This window comes from Suricata suricatta, chromosome 9, assembly GCF_006229205.1.
Source record: "Suricata suricatta isolate VVHF042 chromosome 9, meerkat_22Aug2017_6uvM2_HiC, whole genome shotgun sequence".
NCBI lineage: Eukaryota > Metazoa > Chordata > Mammalia > Carnivora > Herpestidae > Suricata > Suricata suricatta.
Window position 1 is genome coordinate 34,936,685 of NC_043708.1, and position 19,043 is coordinate 34,955,727.

General features: G+C 42.1%; 1 protein-coding gene across 9 annotated transcripts; it reads left to right on the plus strand.

Annotated features, from left to right (window-relative positions):
- Window positions 1-6: 6 nt before the first annotated feature.
- On the plus strand, window positions 7-19,002 carry ZBTB25 (zinc finger and BTB domain containing 25). Of its 9 annotated transcripts, none has more exons than XM_029951690.1 (4): window positions 7-53; window positions 4,432-4,522; window positions 13,835-14,014; window positions 17,784-19,002. In XM_029951690.1, exons 3-4 carry the CDS (start codon window positions 13,842-13,844, stop codon window positions 18,913-18,915), a joined length of 1,305 nt encoding a protein of 434 aa, XP_029807550.1. In that variant the 5' UTR covers window positions 7-53; window positions 4,432-4,522; window positions 13,835-13,841; the 3' UTR covers window positions 18,916-19,002. The 9 variants fall into 9 exon arrangements, with proteins under 9 accessions (XP_029807550.1, XP_029807553.1, XP_029807549.1 ...); XM_029951689.1 differs by lacking the exon at window positions 7-53 and adding an exon at window positions 65-1,011; XM_029951692.1 differs by lacking the exon at window positions 7-53 and adding an exon at window positions 2,850-3,594.
- The last annotated feature ends 41 nt before the right edge of the window (window positions 19,003-19,043 follow it).

Here is a 19,043-nt window from a genome sequence, read left to right on the forward strand (position 1 = left end):
GGAGCCGCCCCTCCCGCACGGAGGAGCCGGCTGGCCGCCGCGGCGGCGTCTGGGTAAGCGACGCGGCCCGGCCCCTGTGGGCTGCTCCGGGCTCAGTCCCTCCCGCCGCGAGCCGCCCGGGGCGGTGGCCTGCAGCTGCGCCGGTCGTGGGACAGATGCAAGTAGCTGGGGAGAGGGGTGTTCTGGTCCGTTTGACATGTCAATCAGGGCACAGGAGGAACATGGCAACCGCGAGTAAGCGCTGGGCCGAAGATGCCCAGAGCTGCCCTTCGCTGCTCGCAGAAGGCGGCTGTCGGGGCCTGACCCCGCGTGGGAACCCCCGCCCCCCAGCAGGCCTGCGGCGTTCCCCGGGCGGCCGCGCGGACCCTTCTCGCAATGGGCGGGTCTCCTGTGCGAACTGTGAGACGCTGCGGCCACTGTCCTCTCCCTTCCCCACCCCCGTGTGTGATTACCCGTTTCTAGGGCAGGAAGTTCCTCCCCTCTTCATAATTCATTTCTTCCCTTTTTTCAAATTATATTAATTTCATTCTGAGTAAATCCAGTTTTTCTTTTTAAAGTTTGCCCCATTATTCACTGCTTACCTAGCACTCGTTATTTGGAGAAATCAAGCTGCTTAGGCAGCACCTAGCGCTGTACTTGGAACTTGATAGCAGTTAATGTGTTTCGTAAAGTAACACCCGGTTCCCCGGGGGAATTAAATTTGGCATTGGCTCTCTTGAGACTCGGGTCTTTTGGCAAAACTGTTAATTCTCACAGGATTTTGTCAAGCGTGTAAAGTGTACGTTGGAATGAAGGATTTTAAAGCTGCAAGGGGTCTTAGAGAAAATCCAGTTCATCCCTCTCATTTTACAGATGAAGACACCCAACCTAAAGAACGTGTAGCTTGATCGGAGCCCTACGCCTTTTGAGTAACTGGACTCTAGGGCTCCAGGCCTTGATTATTGGGCTCTCCGCCACACCAGGAGCACAGTGTCGGTCTAACCCACTCACTGTAGAGCCTGTGTGCCAGAGGTGATTATACTTGGGTTGATTCAGATTATTGAGAAACCAGGCTTGGCCATTGTGTGATGGCTCTGGTATTTTAGGGAATGGGGTTGGCATTACCTCTAGGCGAAATAGACATCCTGTGATGTACTTTGGGGCTCAAAGCCTGTCTCCAAAATTCAGCCCTATTCTCTGCAAGAATAACCAATGTTTGCAGCATTGGTTGCTTCGTTAGATTAAGGCATCAAAGAACTCTTTAGCAATCTGGGTATGTTTTGGTTAAGGGTAAACTATCCATGATCAGAAATCCGTTCCTTAATAGGGAGTAGAATACTGGGATAGCACTTATAATAGATTAGTTTTGTTTTGGGGCGTGGGGGTAGGGTGCGGGGGTGGGGTGGGGAATAGATTAGTTCTGATAGCTAGGAGGTTATGGAAAACAGTGGAACGACACAGGGTTGGTCAGCAACAAAACAGGGAGGGGCCTCAAGTGACTTGCTATACCTTTTTTCCCAACCCTTCTCTGAATGTCTTAGTCGGAGGTAGCAGAAATGGATTCTACTCAGGTCGGTGGCTGTTTATTCAGCACCAGCAGTGACTAGCCACTTTCAGAGATGAATTTTGAGTACTTAACCAAAAGGGAGGTACTATTGTTTCTTTGTGACAAATGAGGAAACAGACTCAGATTTACCTGGCTTCTGTGATGCTGTCATTTGCAGCAGAATCCAAGGCCAAGATCACTTATCTCACAAGTCCAGTCAGTGCTCTTTTGCATTGTATCTTGCTACAAGTTCAAGCCAGGAAAGGGATGAGAGAATCGCCTGTGGCTGATTTATTGGCGCCTGTGGTTGCCCAGAGAGGCTGAGCAGGACTTTCAGCTGCCCTCTTTGCCTTAGAAAATGGAGCTATGTGCTTCCACCCTATCTCCTGAGGGGAATGCACAGGAGCCAGGCTGTCTAGCTGGGGAGGAGGGGCGCAAGAGTCTTGGCGGTAAAATATCCTGGCAAAGGCAGTGCTGGGAAGTGTTGCATAATGCCCTCCCCATCACTGAACCAAAGTGATTTATTTACTACGGCCCATAGGTGGTGCTTGACCATCTTGTTAAAGAAAAACTTGTCTTTTTGTGTCATAATAGGGTGAGAACAGAGTTGGGGTTTTAGATGACTGCAGGGTTTTTGTTGGGTTTTTTCCCCTCTTGCCTTAAAAAAGCAGTGCAGGTGCTCTTATCTTGATAAATTATAAAGTACTTGTACACCACTTCCTGTGCCCCCTTTTTGCTTATTTATTCCAAATTGCATGTGAACGTCAGTTTTTTTGAGAGACGAATGCTAAGAAAAGTACTATTCCGGTTTACAGTTACCAGTGCAGGTTATGGAGACAGACCTAGGTTATGGAGACAGGTTTAGCTTTTGATCCCCACTTTATGCTGTCTGCTAGTTGTGTGTACTAAGTCTAGGTTTTTCCTCATCTGTAAAACGGAAATAAAAAACACATAGTCAAGATGAGGACTAAAAGAGATAATGTGCGTAGAGTACTTAGCACAAGGCCTTGCATGTAGTATTTTACTCATTATAATAGTAGCTATTTTAACTAGAACAGTATTACTTTAGCATACAAAACATATTGCTACTTGAACTTGTTTAGGGAGGAAATGGAAAGTACTTGAAACAAACATCAGTTTTAGAATTAGTAATTTATTCACACATCGGCTTTCCTTTTGCCAGCAGGATTTTTTCTTTTACTCTTAAAAAAATTTTTTTTTAATGTTTATTGTGGGGAAGGGGGAAGAGAGAGAGGGAAACCCAGAATCAAAGCAGGCTCCCGGCTCCCAGCTGTTCGCACATAACCTCATGTGGGGCTCCAGCTCACAAACCGTGAGATCATGACTTGAGCCGAAGTTGGTCGCTTTACCCACTGAGCCACCCACGTGCCCCTTTTTAAGTCTTAATTGAAAAAAGTGTTTATAGTATTGTTAGTTATTTTTGAAATTTTTCTAATTCATTTCTTCCCTGTATATATCAGTCATACAACGACTTTTGGTTCCTTGTGAAAAACTCTAGGCACGTTAAGCGAGATCAACCCATGGGGATAACGTGTTTGTGGAGCGTTCTGTGGCACAGGAAGTCCTGGTTCACCTATATTCAGAAGTTATAATTATTCTTGTTTGTACTGTATTCTAGGTCTGTACTAGCACTGTCGTTATCCAGCTTCCTGCTGTTCTTTGAGTACTTTATTTTTTTCTTTCAGAAATGCAGTCATTATTTTTTTAGTGGACTAAGAAAAATCGTTTCTTTTCCTTCACAGGGTTCGGATTTTTTAAGGTCCACTAGCAGTTTGCACGCCCCAGTATTAGCATTCATGTTTGCCCGGCGCTGCGGCTTATCAGGCACCCCACATGTTGGTTAGATGGGGGGTAGAGATGTTGTGGGCTGGCGACAGGCAGGAGGCCCCACACTAACGTTCCCCTGTTCCGTTCAAAGGTTTCTAGAGCATAACTGCTTTTCCTGTGTCATCTACCACGTCTGCTGCCTACCCTCTTCTCTAGTATTTTCAGTGATTTTCATAAGCAGATGCCTAGAATTACTGTATGTTTTACCACAGTATTTTCAGGTTTGTGATTTCCTTATCATTTTCAGACAGTATGAAAATAGGCATAATGATGTATGGGAGTGAATACCTCTGTTTCCTAAATATTCTTTTAGAAGAAGTCTGGAAATGATGTGTTCCTCCTCTGCCCCCAGTGCCCATTCTGCTAGTTTGGGAGCACTTTTGTTTCTTAGAATCTGGCTCATCTTTCTGTTTAATGTCAAATTAGAAGTACGGTGGTTGATTTTTGTTCATTTAGTGTGATTGGTATAAGTCCCACATTTTGAGCACTTCTTGTAAAATTGCTTATTTTTCTCTATAATTGTAGAGTGTGACATATTCTCTTCGGTTTGCTTGGTTCCCTTCTAACACAGTGGTTCTTAACTGAAGCATCATATTAGAACTCCCTGAAGAGCTTTTTAAAACAGGATCTGAGCCTCACAGCAGTTCTCTTTGGGTCGGTATGGAGTAGGAGGCAGGCATTGAGCGTTTTACAGTACAGTCAGTGCTGAGAGCTCCTATTCCATGACAAAATGATGTCTGCAAACATGCTTTCTCTGGACTATAAAATGTTACACCTCCACTATCGTGTGAAAGTACCATTAAAAAATTAAAATTATTGTATAAAGTCTGTTATCACTTGGCACTTTGAATATATCTGCTTTTATCTTTGTATTTATAGCCATGAGTAAGTATCTCAAAAAAGCTGTACACGTTCCTCTGCCGACTTTTCTGTCTCTTTGTCTTAATTATAATTGATAATAAAGTCACAGTGGTAGGAACCACAGAGAAAATATATAAGCCTGTTTATTTTCTGCAGAAACAGATGTCTTACACCTTATGTCTTTTTTTTTATTAAAGATTCACACAGCCTGAGAGAAGGAAAAGCTGTGTATTGAAGGACTTCGTCTGTCGTCCGGCTACCGTAGATCTGAGAGTCCAGTCTCATACAGTAGATATGCTTTAATAAATAAGAGTAAATAAATAAAAATTAAAAGTATTAAATATCAACTAACTTTGAGTTAAAAATAGATACTGGTATAAAGCTGTCCAAGCCTACTTAGTTTGAGCTAATCCAGAATTACTGCAATTGAGTTACTAAATAAGATTTTGTAGTTTTTCTTAAATATCAATACTGGTTTTATTATTATAGTATAAATACTACTTTGATAATAGATAAAGCATCTTAAGATGAAGCACTCTTTCATTTTGGCTGTCATATTTGTCAGTGTAACAAAATGAATAAAATTATTTTTCTGCAACCTCTCTCACATCTTAAAATTACCATCCCAAATTCCTTTTTTCTTAACTTTTTTTTTTTTTGAGAGGGAGGGAGGGAGTGAGAGAGAGAATCTTAAGCAGGCTCCATGCCCAGCACAGAGCCCTATACAGGGCTTGAGCCAAAATCAAGAGTTGGACACTTAACCACCTGAGCCGCCCAGGTGCCCCTCCACCCAAAATTCTTAAATGTAACTTCTAAGATCTTTCTGTATGCATAGAAAGCTTTGGCTATTCCACATAGTAAATAGAATTGGTGGTCAAAGAAATAATGAGCAAAGGCTATATGAAAAGCCTAGCTAATAATTTGCAAAGTAGGTTACATTAGAAAATGTTTTTAATAACTTTGTGATGGATTGGCTCTACTGACAGATAAAATCTGGTTGTGTTGCCTTAGAATATGAAAGGTCTATTATTATGGAAACAAGTTTGAATGAACCTATTATGTATATAAGTTGTGTTGTTGTTTTAACATCTGAATTTTTTTTTGTTTTATACCCTTGGATAAAGTTCCCCCTTATTCAGTTCAATATATTTGAAAAATCTGCCATCAGTGTGTATATTAAAAGTTTTACATGGGAATTTTAAAGAAAGGACATGAGTTTAAAGTCAGACTTGAAGGGTGCCTGTGTGGCTCAGTTGGTTGAGTGTCTGACTTCAGCTCAGGTCATTAATCTCACAGTTTGTGTGTTTGAGCCCTGCATCAGGCTCTGTGCTGACAGCTCAGAGCCTGGAGCCTGCTTTGGATTCAGTGTCTTCCACTTTCTCTACCTCTCCCCCACTTACACTCTGTCTCTCTCAAAAATAAATAGTAAAAATTAAAAAAAAAAAAAAAAGAATTGTCCTTTAGTAACTAATAAACTTAAAAAAAAATTAAGTCAGACCTGAAGTACTTATCAGTTAATGGCTAGTTGCTTGATGTTGGGTACCTTTCCCCTCTGAGCCTATGGTTCCTCAACTATAAAATGGAATCAGTATAGTACCTGCTCTATTACCTCATAGGACCAAAAAAGATAGCATAGAGCAGAGATTCTCAAATTATGCAAGGACCCCCAGAGGTTCCTGAAACCTTTTCACGATCTACAAGAATCTTGGCTTTTGCAAGGCTGAAATACCTTAATATGCTTGAATCAAAACACATGTGGCAGGGGCACCTGCGTATCTCAGTCAGTTGAGCATCTGCTCTTGATTTTGGCTTAGGTCATGATCCCAGGGTCATAGGATTGAGCCCCATGTTGGGCTCTGCTCTGAGCATGGAGCCTGCTTGGGGTTCTCTCTCTCTCCTTCTCTCTCCTGTCCTTTCCACACTCACATGGGAGCACACTCTGTCTCTCAAAAAAAAAAAAAAAAAAGGTCTCACTTTTAACTTTTTATATGGTAAATGTTGATAAATATCACCCATGTAAACAACAGCTTTTTGCAGTCCTTAACACTCTTTAAGAGTGTAAATGGATCTTGAGGCCAGAACTATTTAGAACTGATGAAGGGTTATAATGACTGAGTAGTTCCTGTTGGGACAATTCTGAAATAAAAACTACGTTTGACTCTTGAACAGCATGGGGATTAGAGGTACCAACCTCCCAACCTGCATATAACTTGACTCCCCAACCTAAGCTTAAGAGCCTGTTGTTGACTGGAAGCTTTACTGATAGCATAAAGTCAACTAACGTATTTTTCATGTTATACGTATTATATGCTATATTCTTAAAGAGAAGTAAATTTTATTAAGAAAATCCTAAGGAAGGGGTGGTTGCCTAGCTCAGTTGGTAGAGCATACGACTCTTGTGTCGGGGTTCTGAGTTGAAGCCCCATGTTGGGCCTAGAGCTTATTTAAAAAAAAAAAAAAGAAATCACAGGTTAGAGAAAATACATATACAGTACTGTACTGTGTTTATGGAAAAAACTCTGCATAAGAGTGGACCTGTGCAGCTCAAATTGATGTTCAACTGTATAAATTTGAAGAAAAAGCTTTAGACACTACCAGATGGCATTTGAAAGTGACAAAAATCAGACAGAAGCTGGAATGAGGTCTGTGCTTGGGAGAAGGGAACAGCAGTGGGCACATTTTCATTTTTATGGCTTTTATCCTGAGAGAAGTCTCCTGTTGGTGACATGAGGGGATGGCTAAAATTAGGTTAATAACCTGCAATCTTGCTTGAATAAAAGAGGACAGAGTTCAGGGTGATCACACAGCTGGGAAGAAAAGGTGGGAGGACCCCAAATGCTGTGTATCACTCAGCTTGAATCTCTTGCCAGCGCCTAAACTTAGATACATGTGGAGCAACCCCCACTTGGCACACCAACTCTAAAAAAGCTGAACCAGAGGGCAGACAGAATTTGGAGTTTAAGTTCAACCAAGTTAATTGTAGCAACAAAACAAAGACATCAGTACATTTTAGAAGAAGATTATAGAATCTAGAGTCTTTACTACTGTAATCACAATGCCTAGGATATTGTCCAAAATGAAACAGGAAACGATCGCCCTAATTAATGAAGATTGATTCCAAAATGACCCAGAGGTTGGATTTGGCAGAGAAAATTTGAAATAGCTATTAGAACTATGCTCAAGAACATAGGGGTGCCTGGGTGGCCAGACAGTTGGGTGTCTGACTTTGGCTCAGGTCATGATCTCGCGGTTTGTGAGTTCAAGCCCTGCATCGGGTTCTGTGCTGACAGCTCAGAGCCTGCAGCCTGCTTCGGATTCTCTGTCTCCCTGTCTGTCTGCCCCTCGCCCACACTCTGTCTCTCTCTGTCTCAAAGACAGAGAGCTTTGTCTCAAAGAGCTCAAAGTAAAAAAAAAAAACAAAAACAAATTTTTTTTTAATTAAGAAAAAAAGAACATAAAATAAGGTGGTAATGGGCAAACAGGAAATCTCAGCAGAGAACTAGACACACACAAAAAATGAAAATTTTAGACCTGGAAATATCAGAAATCAAAAATTCACTGAATGAGTTTAACAGAAATGATAGAGTCCATGAATTTGAAGACATTAATAGAATGTATCATGTCTACAACAGAAAAAGAAATTGTTTTATGTGTAAGTTCTGTATAAACGTCATCACTATATGTTAGCATCAGGGAGTATTATTCTAGGTTTCTTTCAAGGCCTAAACTCAGCTCTTCCCTTTGCATATGGACGAACTTCATAGTATGTAAGTCAAAGCCATCTACAGACTACTCAGATTCTCTCCTCACCTCAGCCCTCTCCTTGCCGCCATCGGAAAGAAATCCCTCTCTTCTCTGTGAATACTACTGCACTTAAGACTTCTGTTCCTTCTGGCTTCCACCCCTCTTCAGCCTGAAAATCTCCGAGCTGATTATTATCGATAGTTCCCTATCATCAGTGTCCTGTCCATCTGCACTACCCTTTGTGGCCTCTGCTTCCTAGCATCCTCTTGCAGTGAGATATTTTGCTCTTGCTGCTTTCCCAGACCATTGTCAAAGGTCACCAGAAACCTCTTGGTCACCACACTTGGGGTGTTTGTAACAGGCCTCATCCTCACGTTTCTCTGCAGCATTTTCTACCATCAGTAGGCCCCCAACCAAGGCTCTTGCCTTTCCTGCACCACCCCCTTATCCCCCCACTCCTTTTCTTTTCTTCATGTTGAGTCTTTTCTGTGTTGTTGGAAGTTCATTCTTAGCTTTTTTACCTTCTTATTTCACTCAATAGTCCTACCCACTCCTGGAGGGTTCAGTTGTATAATTATAGAGGACCTTCTCTCTCTGTCTAGCCCTGATCACCAGAGCTCATCCTGTATGTTGTCTTACTGATCACTAAAAATTTCTGCTCAGATGTCCTAGAGTGAACACCTTGAACTCACTGTGTCCTAAATGAAACTTCTCTTTTATGAAGACAGCTTCTGTGCCTCATCCCTGGCATTCTGGGACCCTACCTTTATATTGACACCTGACAGTTACTCTGCAAATAGGACCTGAAGGGATGAATGAATTCTTCCAGTGACCCAGGCTGGAATTCTGAGACTTACCTTTGACTTGTTCTTCTCTGTGGCTTATCATATCCAATCTGCTGCCAAGTCATGTCAGTTCTACATCTTGTGTATATTCTTTTATTCCTTCATTCCCACTGCCATTACTTGGATATTACAGCGGACTCCTTCCTGGTCTTTATTTCTCCATACCTTCCCCATGTTAACTTTTTATGTATTGTTACTAGAGCCGTCTTGACTAACAGGCCTAATGATAATGATGATCATGATCATGATACTTGGTATTTACAGAACACATACCTATGGGCCCCACTGTTTTTAAGTGCTTATATGCATTACGTTATTAAATCTATATAACAACCTGTGAGATAGATGCGATAATTATCCATATTTTTGAGTAAAACCAAGGACCAGAAAGTTAAGTATCTTCTCAAGATCGCACAGCTAAACAACAGAATTGGGATTTTTTAATCCAAGCTAATTCCAGGGTCCAAGCTTTAACTATTAATGCTGTTCTCCCTCCAGCAAAACCATCTTAACAGTTCATTTCAAACACAACTGCAGGACGTTTCAGTTGCACAGTCAGTACCCTGTGTGAGCTAACCACATCTCATTAGTCACTTGCTTTTGTTTTTTCTACGCTAGACTGAATTCTTCAGTTACCTATATAGTCACACTCTTCCCTCTAATTCTATTCATGCTATTTTTTTTTCTGCCTGGAATGCTATGTTCACCTTCTGTCTGTTCATCTAAATCCAGTTCAAATGGCTTATTTTCCATTGAGTCACCTGCTGTTGATCCCCGCCCCCCATAGCATGTTCTATGAACTGCTCTAATGACATTTATCACTTTTACTTTATATCGTTACTATTATGTTTTCTGTTTTGTCTCTCCTGTGCAATCTTCTTGATTGTGGCATCTACGTAATTTTTTTTCTATCTCTAGGTCTTGTATAATGCATGCTTTCAAATAATTTTTTCTTTATTAAGTTTCTCTTCAAAAAATGTGTTCAGTAAGTGAAGAATTTATTACTCATAGACCATTAACCACAAGATTTTTGTATATGTGGCTTTTTAGTGTGCCCTTTCTCATTTCCATGTGGTTCAATAGTTCATTATACTAATGCACTATATATAGACAGATAGATATAGATCTGGTGAAAATGTTTATGATCTGAGGTTTTGTTTTGTTTTAAACAATTTGTAAGGCTAGTTTGAGCTACTTCACTTTGAACTGTTCATTGACTCTAAGACACATGTTTTTCACATGGTGAAATCTCCAGTGTATTTTAGTGTTTTATTTTGGTGTTTAAATCTCTCTATAAATTGGTGGTGTTTTAGAATCTGTATACAATAAGTAATGACTTTTAGCCAAATAGCCTTTTGGAACAATACTCACATTTGGATTTTTGTATAGGCTCAGGTCTCTGTAGGTTCTGTTATTTTACTTATTTCCTTACTGCTGAAAGGCTTTTAAAATGAGATGGTAAGGAATAAGAGTTTTGTTTTTAATTTTTTTTTAATTGGGAGAGGATTAGGAGAAACTTCTGGGTGAGTAAGTAGAATTTTAAAAAGTAATTTACAAATGTAGAATTAAAAGCAAATTGAAGGATTTCTAAAGTACACTGTAATTTATATAAAATTTTAAAACATGTTGGGGAGCCTAGGTGGCTCAGTCAGCTAAGTGTCTGACTTCAGCTCAGGTCATGATCTTGCAGTCCATGGTTAAGCCCTGCATTGGTTCTGTGCTCAGAGCCTGGAGCCTGTTTCAGATTCTGTGTCTCCCTCTCTCTCTTTCTCTCTGTCCCTCCCCTGCTTGTGCTCTATCTCTCTCTGTCTCAAAAATAAATAAACCAAAATAATAATAATAAGAAAATAAGAAAAACATGCAAAATAGTATCCTACCTTCTTAAGGGATATGTACAGATGCAGGAAGAATATCATGATGTCACAAGACAGTCATAAACACCGGAGTCAGGACGACAAGGACCTTCAGAGGCAAGGCAGGAGGTAGTACAGATGAGGGAGAGACGGGGTCTCTGCCATGTGTGGAACCTTTGCCTTACGTGCTCAGGGGCGGGTGGCTGCGTGTTTGCCACACTGTTCTCTGTGCGTATTTGTCCATTTGAGATACTTCATAATTTTTTTAAAGTTTATTTTGAGAAAGAGAGAATGAGGAAGAGTCAGAGAGAGAGACAGAGCGAGAATCCTGAGCAGGCTCCACACTGTCAGTACAGAGCCCGATGCAAGGCCTGAACTCACAAACCATGAGATCATGACCTGAGTCGAAACCAAGAGTCAGATACTTAATCAACTGAGACACCCAGGCATCCCTTCATAATTAAAAAAAATGTTTATTTACTTATATTTAGAGAGAGAGAAAAAAACGTGTGTGGGAGGGACAGAGAGAGAGAGAGAGAGAGAAAATCCCAAGCAGGCTCCATGCTATCAGCTCAGAGCTGGACATGGGGCTTGATGCCACAAACCATGAGATCAAGACCTGAGCTGAAATCAAGACTGACTTGAGCCACACAGGTGCCCCTACTTCACAATTTTTTTTAAAACGAGGGAAAAGGGAATACATGTTGGTATGTACTTATGATGTTAAACTTCAAGAAAAGGATTTCAGTTCAAACAGTACAATTCCCCCCACTCTTAACTTCCTGCTCCTTTGTTTCCCTCCTGGAAGCAAACATTTTACTCATTTCTTTGAACCTTTGCAGAGATGTATACGTAAACAAGAATATATGTATAAATTTCTCCCCCACCTTTAAAAACACCACTCCACTCCTTTTACGTTGAGTAGTCTTTGTACAATTTTACATTTTGTTTTTTTTACTTAATATATCTTGAAGAGTATTCCATATCAGTACATTAAATATGTAGTTTATTTATTTTGAGAGAGAATGAGAGTGGGGCCAGAGAGGGAGGCAGAGAGAGAACCCCAAGCAGGCTCCATACTGTCAGCACAGAGCCTGATGTGGGGCTCAATCTCATGAACCGTGAGATCACGACCTGAGCCAAAATCAAGAGTTGGATGCTTAACTGACTGAGCCACCAGCCACCCCACATATGTAGTTTTAATAAAAATAGATTTAACCTTTTATCAGTAATCATTACCCTTTTCTTTACCAGTTATAGTTTAGACTTAACTGCTAATAAGTATTTGTTTTCTGTGTCAGATTTGTATAAGCAAATTAAGCAGCAGGAAATCTAGATTTCTCCCTAATTCCTCTTTCCAAACATTCTTGGGGCTTCCCTGTGGGTCTTTAAAAAAACCTTTTTAATGTTTATTTATTTTTGAGAGAGCATGAGCAGGGGAGAGGCAGAGAGAGGGAGACACGGAATCTGAAGCAGGCTCCAGGCTCTGAGCTGTTAGCACAGAGCCCGATGCAGGGCTCAAACTCACAAACTGCGAGATCATGACCTGAACCAAAGTCAAACGCTTAACCAATTGAGCCACCCAGGTGCCCCATGGCTTCTCTGTGTGTCTTGATGTATAACCTGACCATTCCCTAAGCAGCTCCAGTTTGTGGGTCATGTTCCCTCTGAAGGGTGGGTAGGGGGGACCTTTGGGCTCTGGAGCCTCGTGTCTGGGCTGGAATCCCCTGCTTGCCACTTACTAGCAATGTGACTTGAGTCCGTTAACTGTCTGCACTGATTGTTTCTTTGTCTGTAAGGTGCATTGAATACTCCCTTTCTTTGTAGAGTTGAACTAAAAAGTAAGTAGAAAGTATGTGATGCACAGGAAACACCGTGTTAGCTGATTCTATTATGTAAGTGATCACTCAGCTGTCTGCTGCCCTAGCTGTGGCCAGTCTCCAGACAGCTAACCCCACACTTTCATCACTAACCTCCTTTGACTTTGGTCTCTGGCTGGTGAGGAAACTTCATTCTCTTTTTCAGAGATTGCTCTTTTAAAGAAGGTTTCCCCAGCTTGCCAGCAATGCCCTTCATACCCAGCTGCCTTCTCCCTAGAGCTCTGGGGCTGTCGACCCGGTTGGTGAAGCGGAGCCTTCCACCTGCTGTAACAACAGCACTCTTGAGAACCCTTGCTGCTCATGCTGCCCTCTCTTGCTGCAGAATTCTTCTGCGTGTTCTTCTTCATGCATGATTTTTCCCAGGACCTGAGGTCCCATTCTGTACTGTTCCTTCAGGGGCCTCCCTGCTTGTATGTGTCTGAATCCAGTTAACATCAGGGTTTAGGCTTTCCCATAGGGCCCCAGGCCCCATGTATATCAGGGGATGTGGCTTGGTATCTATTTTAAGGGCTCCTGAATGTACTGTGACTGATACATTTCCCAAACATTGTATGATAGTTAGGAGGCCAGTGTCCCCTTACCACATAGAGGATTCCTCAGGAGCAAGAACACGCTGGCTCAGCCAGGACACTGTTAAGTTATTGACAATTCGAGTTAACATTTGAATAGCAGTTTCCATCACAAGGTGCTTTTCATATAACTTTTCCTCATTTAGCTCTGAGGAACAGGTCAGCATCTCATTCCCATTTTCCAGCGATGAAACAGGACTAGAAACATCATGGTCAGATTGATTGAAAAAGGACAACGTTCTCTTTGCTTCTGTGTCACTCATACCAAGCAACAAAAGACCATATTTTACAGTTTTAGCAGAACTGATATATTCATAATGAGGGGATTTCATGTTAGCTAGGTTTGGGGCTAAATTCACAGTTTAAGAAACTATTGAATAATCTCATTTAAATTTAGGTCTCCTTGGGGCGCCTGGGTAGCTTGATCGGTTGAGTGTCTGACTTTGGCTCAGGTCATGATCTCATGGTTCATGCGTTTGAGCCCCACATCAGGCTCTGTGCTGAAAGCTCAAAGTCTGGAGCCTGCTTCGGATTCTGTGACTCCCTCTCTCTCTGTTCCTCCCCTGCTTGCACTCTGTCTCTCTGTCTCTCTCTCTCTCTCTCAAAAATAAAGATCTTAAAATTAAAAAAAAAAATTTAGGTCTCCTTATACTCAAGATGTGTGTGCATAGTGGCTAATTTTGTAAAAGTAACTTATGCTTTTTCTCAGAGCCACCATGGACACAGGGAGCCACAGCCTTGTCCTCCTGCAGCAGCTGAACATGCAGCGGGAGTTTGGTTTTCTGTGTGACTGCACAGTTGCTATTGGAGATGTTTACTTCAAAGCCCACAGAGCAGTGCTGGCTGCTTTTTCTAACTATTTCAAGATGATATTTATTCACCAAACAAGGTAAGGATGTGCTTTTGTAAATCAGAAGAGTTTTAAATATTGTGATATAGCTAAGCCTTATTATAACATCATTTGGGGGATTCTTTGGGGTCACCTTAAGAAATAAAAAAAATTATGTATTTTTTTACACATCCAGTAATTCATCTCAGTGTTTAGGATCCATGGTGGAAGGTACAAATGAAAATGATAATAGCTAAAAGTTATTGAAGGCCTAGCCCATTCCCAAGCACTAAGTGTTTACCTAATGTACATTCTGCTGTTATTCACACTATTTTAGTTTAGTTTAGTTGTTTGTTTATTTATTTATTTATTTATTTATTTATTTATTTTTGAGGGAGTGAGGAGAAAGAAGGAGAGAGAGAGAAGAAACGGGGGAGGGGCAGAGAGCGAGGGAGACAAAGAATCCCAAGCAGGGTTCACGCCATCAGCACAGAGCCCTATGCAGGACTCAAACTCACTAACTGTGAGATCGTGACCTGAGCCGAAATCAAGAGGCAGAGGCTTAATAGACTGAGCCAGCCAGACACCCCTTATTCACACTATTTGAGAGAAAAGGAGACTGAGGCTGAGTTAAGTAACTAGCCTACCCAGGATTATAGCCCCCTGATAAGTTGCATTCAAATGCAGATCTGTGTTTTTAAAGATCTGTGTTCTAACTCACTAAGTTGTTGACACCTGTTCTGTAACACTTTCATAGCAAGGCCTTAATCGTTCTACCCACCATATATTCCATACTACAGATCAAAACTCCTTTGTTCCAGAGGCGCCTGGTGGCTCAGTTGGTTTAGCGTCGACTTTGGCTCAGGTCATGATCTCATGGTTTGTGGGTTCAAGCCCCGCATCAGGCTCCGTGCTGACAGCCTGGAGCCTGCCTCAGATTCTGTGTCTCCCTCTCTCTCTGCCCCTCCCCTACTGATGCTCTGTTTCTCTCTATCTCAATAGTAAATAAACATATTAAAAATTTTTTTAAAAAGTCATTTGTTTCAAATACTATTTTCAAAGTGTTTTGATTTTTTGAATTTAGGTTATTCCAACATGAAAGAGGGCAGGAAAGTGGTATTCAGATTCTGAGCTCTTAAAGAATAGCTTTAATCCATCCTAGTTTGAAAGGGATAGAATTCTCTATGTTATTTTTTAAAGGATTTTGCATAAAATACTTATGAGTCTAGCCTCAATTACACATTTTTATTTACCCATTCATTCATTTAAGCATTTATCAGGTACTTAATGTCAGCACTGTGCTAGATCCCAGTAACAGGCTAATTATGCTCCTTGCCCTCAAGAAGTTAATAGTCTCATAGATAGTGCGCATAAAGAAAATAATCACAGTGTAATTGATCTGTCTGTGCCTCAGTTTCCTTCTCTGTAAAACACTAGCATTGTATGTATACTCACCCCATGGTGTTGAGATGTAAATGGATTAATAATATTAACATGCTTGGAACCGAGCTTGCACTGTCGGCTACTATCAATAATTAATGTGATTCATCTGTAATAGAAATACAAGGTAGAGCGAAGTGTCAGCACCCTATTTTGAGGAGGTTTGAATACGCTTTATGGAAGCCATGGATCTTGAAGAATCAGGAGGGGATTTCTGGACATTGTGGAAGAATGCAGGAAGGTACACTGCAGGCGGGGGGAAGGGGCCTGGAAACACAGGCAGCTACGAACCAGGCTAGTACATTCAGGAAACTGGTACGTCGGCGTGACTGGAATGCATGGCACAAGTGGGAGGACGCTGGAGGGGGGCGTGTCATGGGAGTGTCACTGTGGAAACTAGGTTAGAGACAGTACCTTCCCATCAGTCTCCTCCAAGAGCTCTGAGTTGGTTTCGCTCCCAAAGCACCTGTTGTGTGCCAGGCACCGTGTGCGCTGAGCTAACTCCGAGAGACGTGAAGGTGACGGGCCTGCTGTCTGGTAGCTCTGTTGAGCAACTAAGAATCCTCGGTGACCAGAGTTCTGTGCTGATATAGAAACCCCTGCCCCAGACCTCGGAAGTCGGGGGTGAGAGCTAAGAGCGAAACCCAGGAGGGAATCCTAAGATATGGGGATGAGGAAATGGATTGTCATTATACTTCCTGACACCCAGTGCATTCTGAAGCATTTGTGACATTCACCTCAGAGAAGGTCAAGTCCAATGACTGATTCTATTGTTCCTTGACATCCAGCATCTCCCTCGGGTTCTCTTTATCCTAATTTTGCAGGGTGTTTCCCAATTTCTTGTTCATTTGGTATTTCCACCTCTTTTCTGAATTCTAGATTGGTATCTAAAAATTGGGCTTGGAGATATTTTGAAGTTTTTCAAGCTTATGTCTATATTCATTTGTGATGTAAAGACTAGATGTGTTAATGTAGTTAGAAAGCCAAAATAAGAGTGGTGTTATTTGTTTATTTATTTTTGTTTATTTATTTTTTGAAAGAGAGAAAGAGAAAGAGACCGAGCACGAGCAGGGATGGGGCAGAGAAAGTGGAAGACATAGAATCCAAAGCAGGCTCCAGGCTCTGAGCTGTCAGCACAGAGCCTGACGCAAGGCTTGAACCCACAAGCCATGAGATCATGACCTGAGCCGAAGTTGGATGCTCAACTGACTGAGCCACCCAGGTGCCCCTAGGATTAGTGTAATTTAAATTCTAAATATTAACCAATTTCAATAGATCTTTAAAATTTTTTTATATTTTTTTATTTTGGTAAAATATATATAACATAAAACCATTTGAACCATTTTCATCATGTAATTACTGGCATTAAGTACATTTACAATGTTGTGCAACCATCACCACTGTAATTTCCAAGACTTTTCATCACTCGAAACAGCAACTCTGTACCCATTAAGCAATAACTTCCCATCTCTCTCCTGCCCTAACTGCTGGGAACCTCTAATCTACTTTTTGTCTCCATGAATTGGCCTGTTCTAGATTTTTAAAAAAAATTTGTCTTTATTTTATTTTGAGCAGGAGAGGGCCAGAGAGAGAGGGAGACACAGAATCAGAAGCAGGCTCCAGGCTCAGAGCTGTCTGCACAGAGCCTGACGTGGAACTCCAACCCACGAACTGTGAGATCATGACCTGAGCCGAAGTTGGACACTTAACTGACTGAGCCACCCAGGCGCCCCTAGATATGTTTTTTTTTAATCAGCAGCATTGTACACAAAGTGTCCTTCTGTGTCTGGCTTATTTCACCTACCAAACATTTTCAGGGTTCATCTGTGTTGTAGCCGGTGTCAGAGCTCCATTCCTGTCTTTGGCTGAGTAACAGGCAACTGCACGGATGCGCCACATTGCGTTCATCCAGGTACCTGCTGCTGGACACTTGCATCGCTGCCACCTTTTGGCTAACGTGAATAATGATGCAGTGAACACTGGCACACAGGTGTCTGTTGGGTCCCTGTTTTCAGTTCTTTTGGTTATATATTCAAAAGACTGTTAAGTTCCTTAACAGCAAGGCACCTGTTTTATTCATCATGTTTCTACCCGCTGGTACCAGGTATAATGCATATATCACTGAGGAGTCACTTAATGTGGAGCTCCTCAGAATACCTGTGTGTGTTTCTTAATTTTAGGCAGTAGGTTGAATACACGAAGACTTGTTGCTGGGCCACAAAGCTAGTGTCCAGTGAACGTTTGATTTCCTGTTGGCAGGTGTCATCAAGGCAGGTTGTGAGTTTGAACTTCTTAGGAAGAAATCTCGTTAGCCTTAGACTGTACACTGCTGCCTGAAAGGCTGACTGGTCATTTCATTTTCTGTGGTTCTGTTTTTTGTTTTTAACAGCGAATGCATAAAGATACAACCAACGGATATCCAACCTGACATATTCAGCTACTTGCTGCACATCATGTACACGGGGAAAGGACCAAAACAGATTGTGGATCATAGTCGTCTGGAGGAAGGGATTCGATTTCTTCACGCCGACTACCTTTCTCACATTGCAACCGAAATGAATCAAGTGTTCTCACCAGAGGCTGTGCAGTCCTCAAATCTGTATGGCATTCAGATCTCAACAACCCAAAAAACAGCTGTCAAATCAGGGCTGGAGGTCAAAGAAGCTCCATCCGGGAACGGTGGCAACAGGGCTGCCATGCAGGCAGACCACCCGCAGCTGCAGCTCTCTCTCGCCATTGGGCTGGATGACGGCACAGATCCACAGAGGGCCCGGCCTGCCACCCAGGCCGCGGAGGAGTGCCAGAAGCCGCCGGTGTCCATCAAGCAGGAGAGATGTGACCCGGACTCTGTGATCTCCCAGAGCCACCCCTCACCCTCAGCAGAGGTGGCAGGCCCCACTTTCACTGAAAGTGGTATCAAAATACACTTATGCCATTACTGTGGCGAACGCTTTGATTCCCGAGGTAACTTAAGACAACACCTCCACACCCATGTGTCCGGATCCCTGCCATTCGGCGTCCCTGCTTCCATTCTGGAAAGCAACGACCTTGGTGAAGTGCATCCACTTAATGAGAACAGTGAGGCTCTTGCGAGCCGCAGGGTGGGCTCCATCGTTGTCAAGGAGAACGAGCAGCAGCCTGACCCTTCAAACCAGCGTACCGCCGAGCCTCTGCAGATCAGCCAAGTGTCTTTGATCTCCAAAGACACCGAGCCAGTAGAATTAAACTGTAATTTTTCTTTTTCAAGGAAAAGAAAAATCAGCTGTTCCATCTGTGGTCATAAATTTCTCCGAAAAAGCCAACTGCTGGAACACATGTATATACACAAAGGTAAATCTTCCAGGTATAACCGATGCCAAAGGTTCGGTAACGCAGTAGCCCAGAGATTTCAGCCGTACTGTGACAGCTGGTCCGATGTCCCCCTGAGAAGTTCTTGTTTGTCGCAAGAACAGTTAGAGTCATCCTGTGCCTTAGAGTCAGAGCTCACACAAGGAAGTGTGGACACTATCCTTGTGGAGTAGCAGTTTCTCCTCCATAATTTTTATATCAATTCTGAAAAAGAAAATTCACGTGCAGTTTTTGATTCATAAACTCTTTTCCTCCTCCAAGTCTGTTCACTTTTTTCTTTGCCATTTATCCATGTTTTTGT

Bases quoted from the DNA above. Each gene is read 5' to 3' on its own strand.
- ZBTB25 (XM_029951687.1), top strand. From the start codon at position 13,821: ATGCTTTTTCTCAGAGCCACCATGGACACAGGGAGCCACAGCCTTGTC. The intron at 14,015-17,783 runs GTAAGGATGTGC...TGTTTTTAACAG, and splicing joins ATATTTATTCACCAAACAAG to CGAATGCATAAAGATACAAC.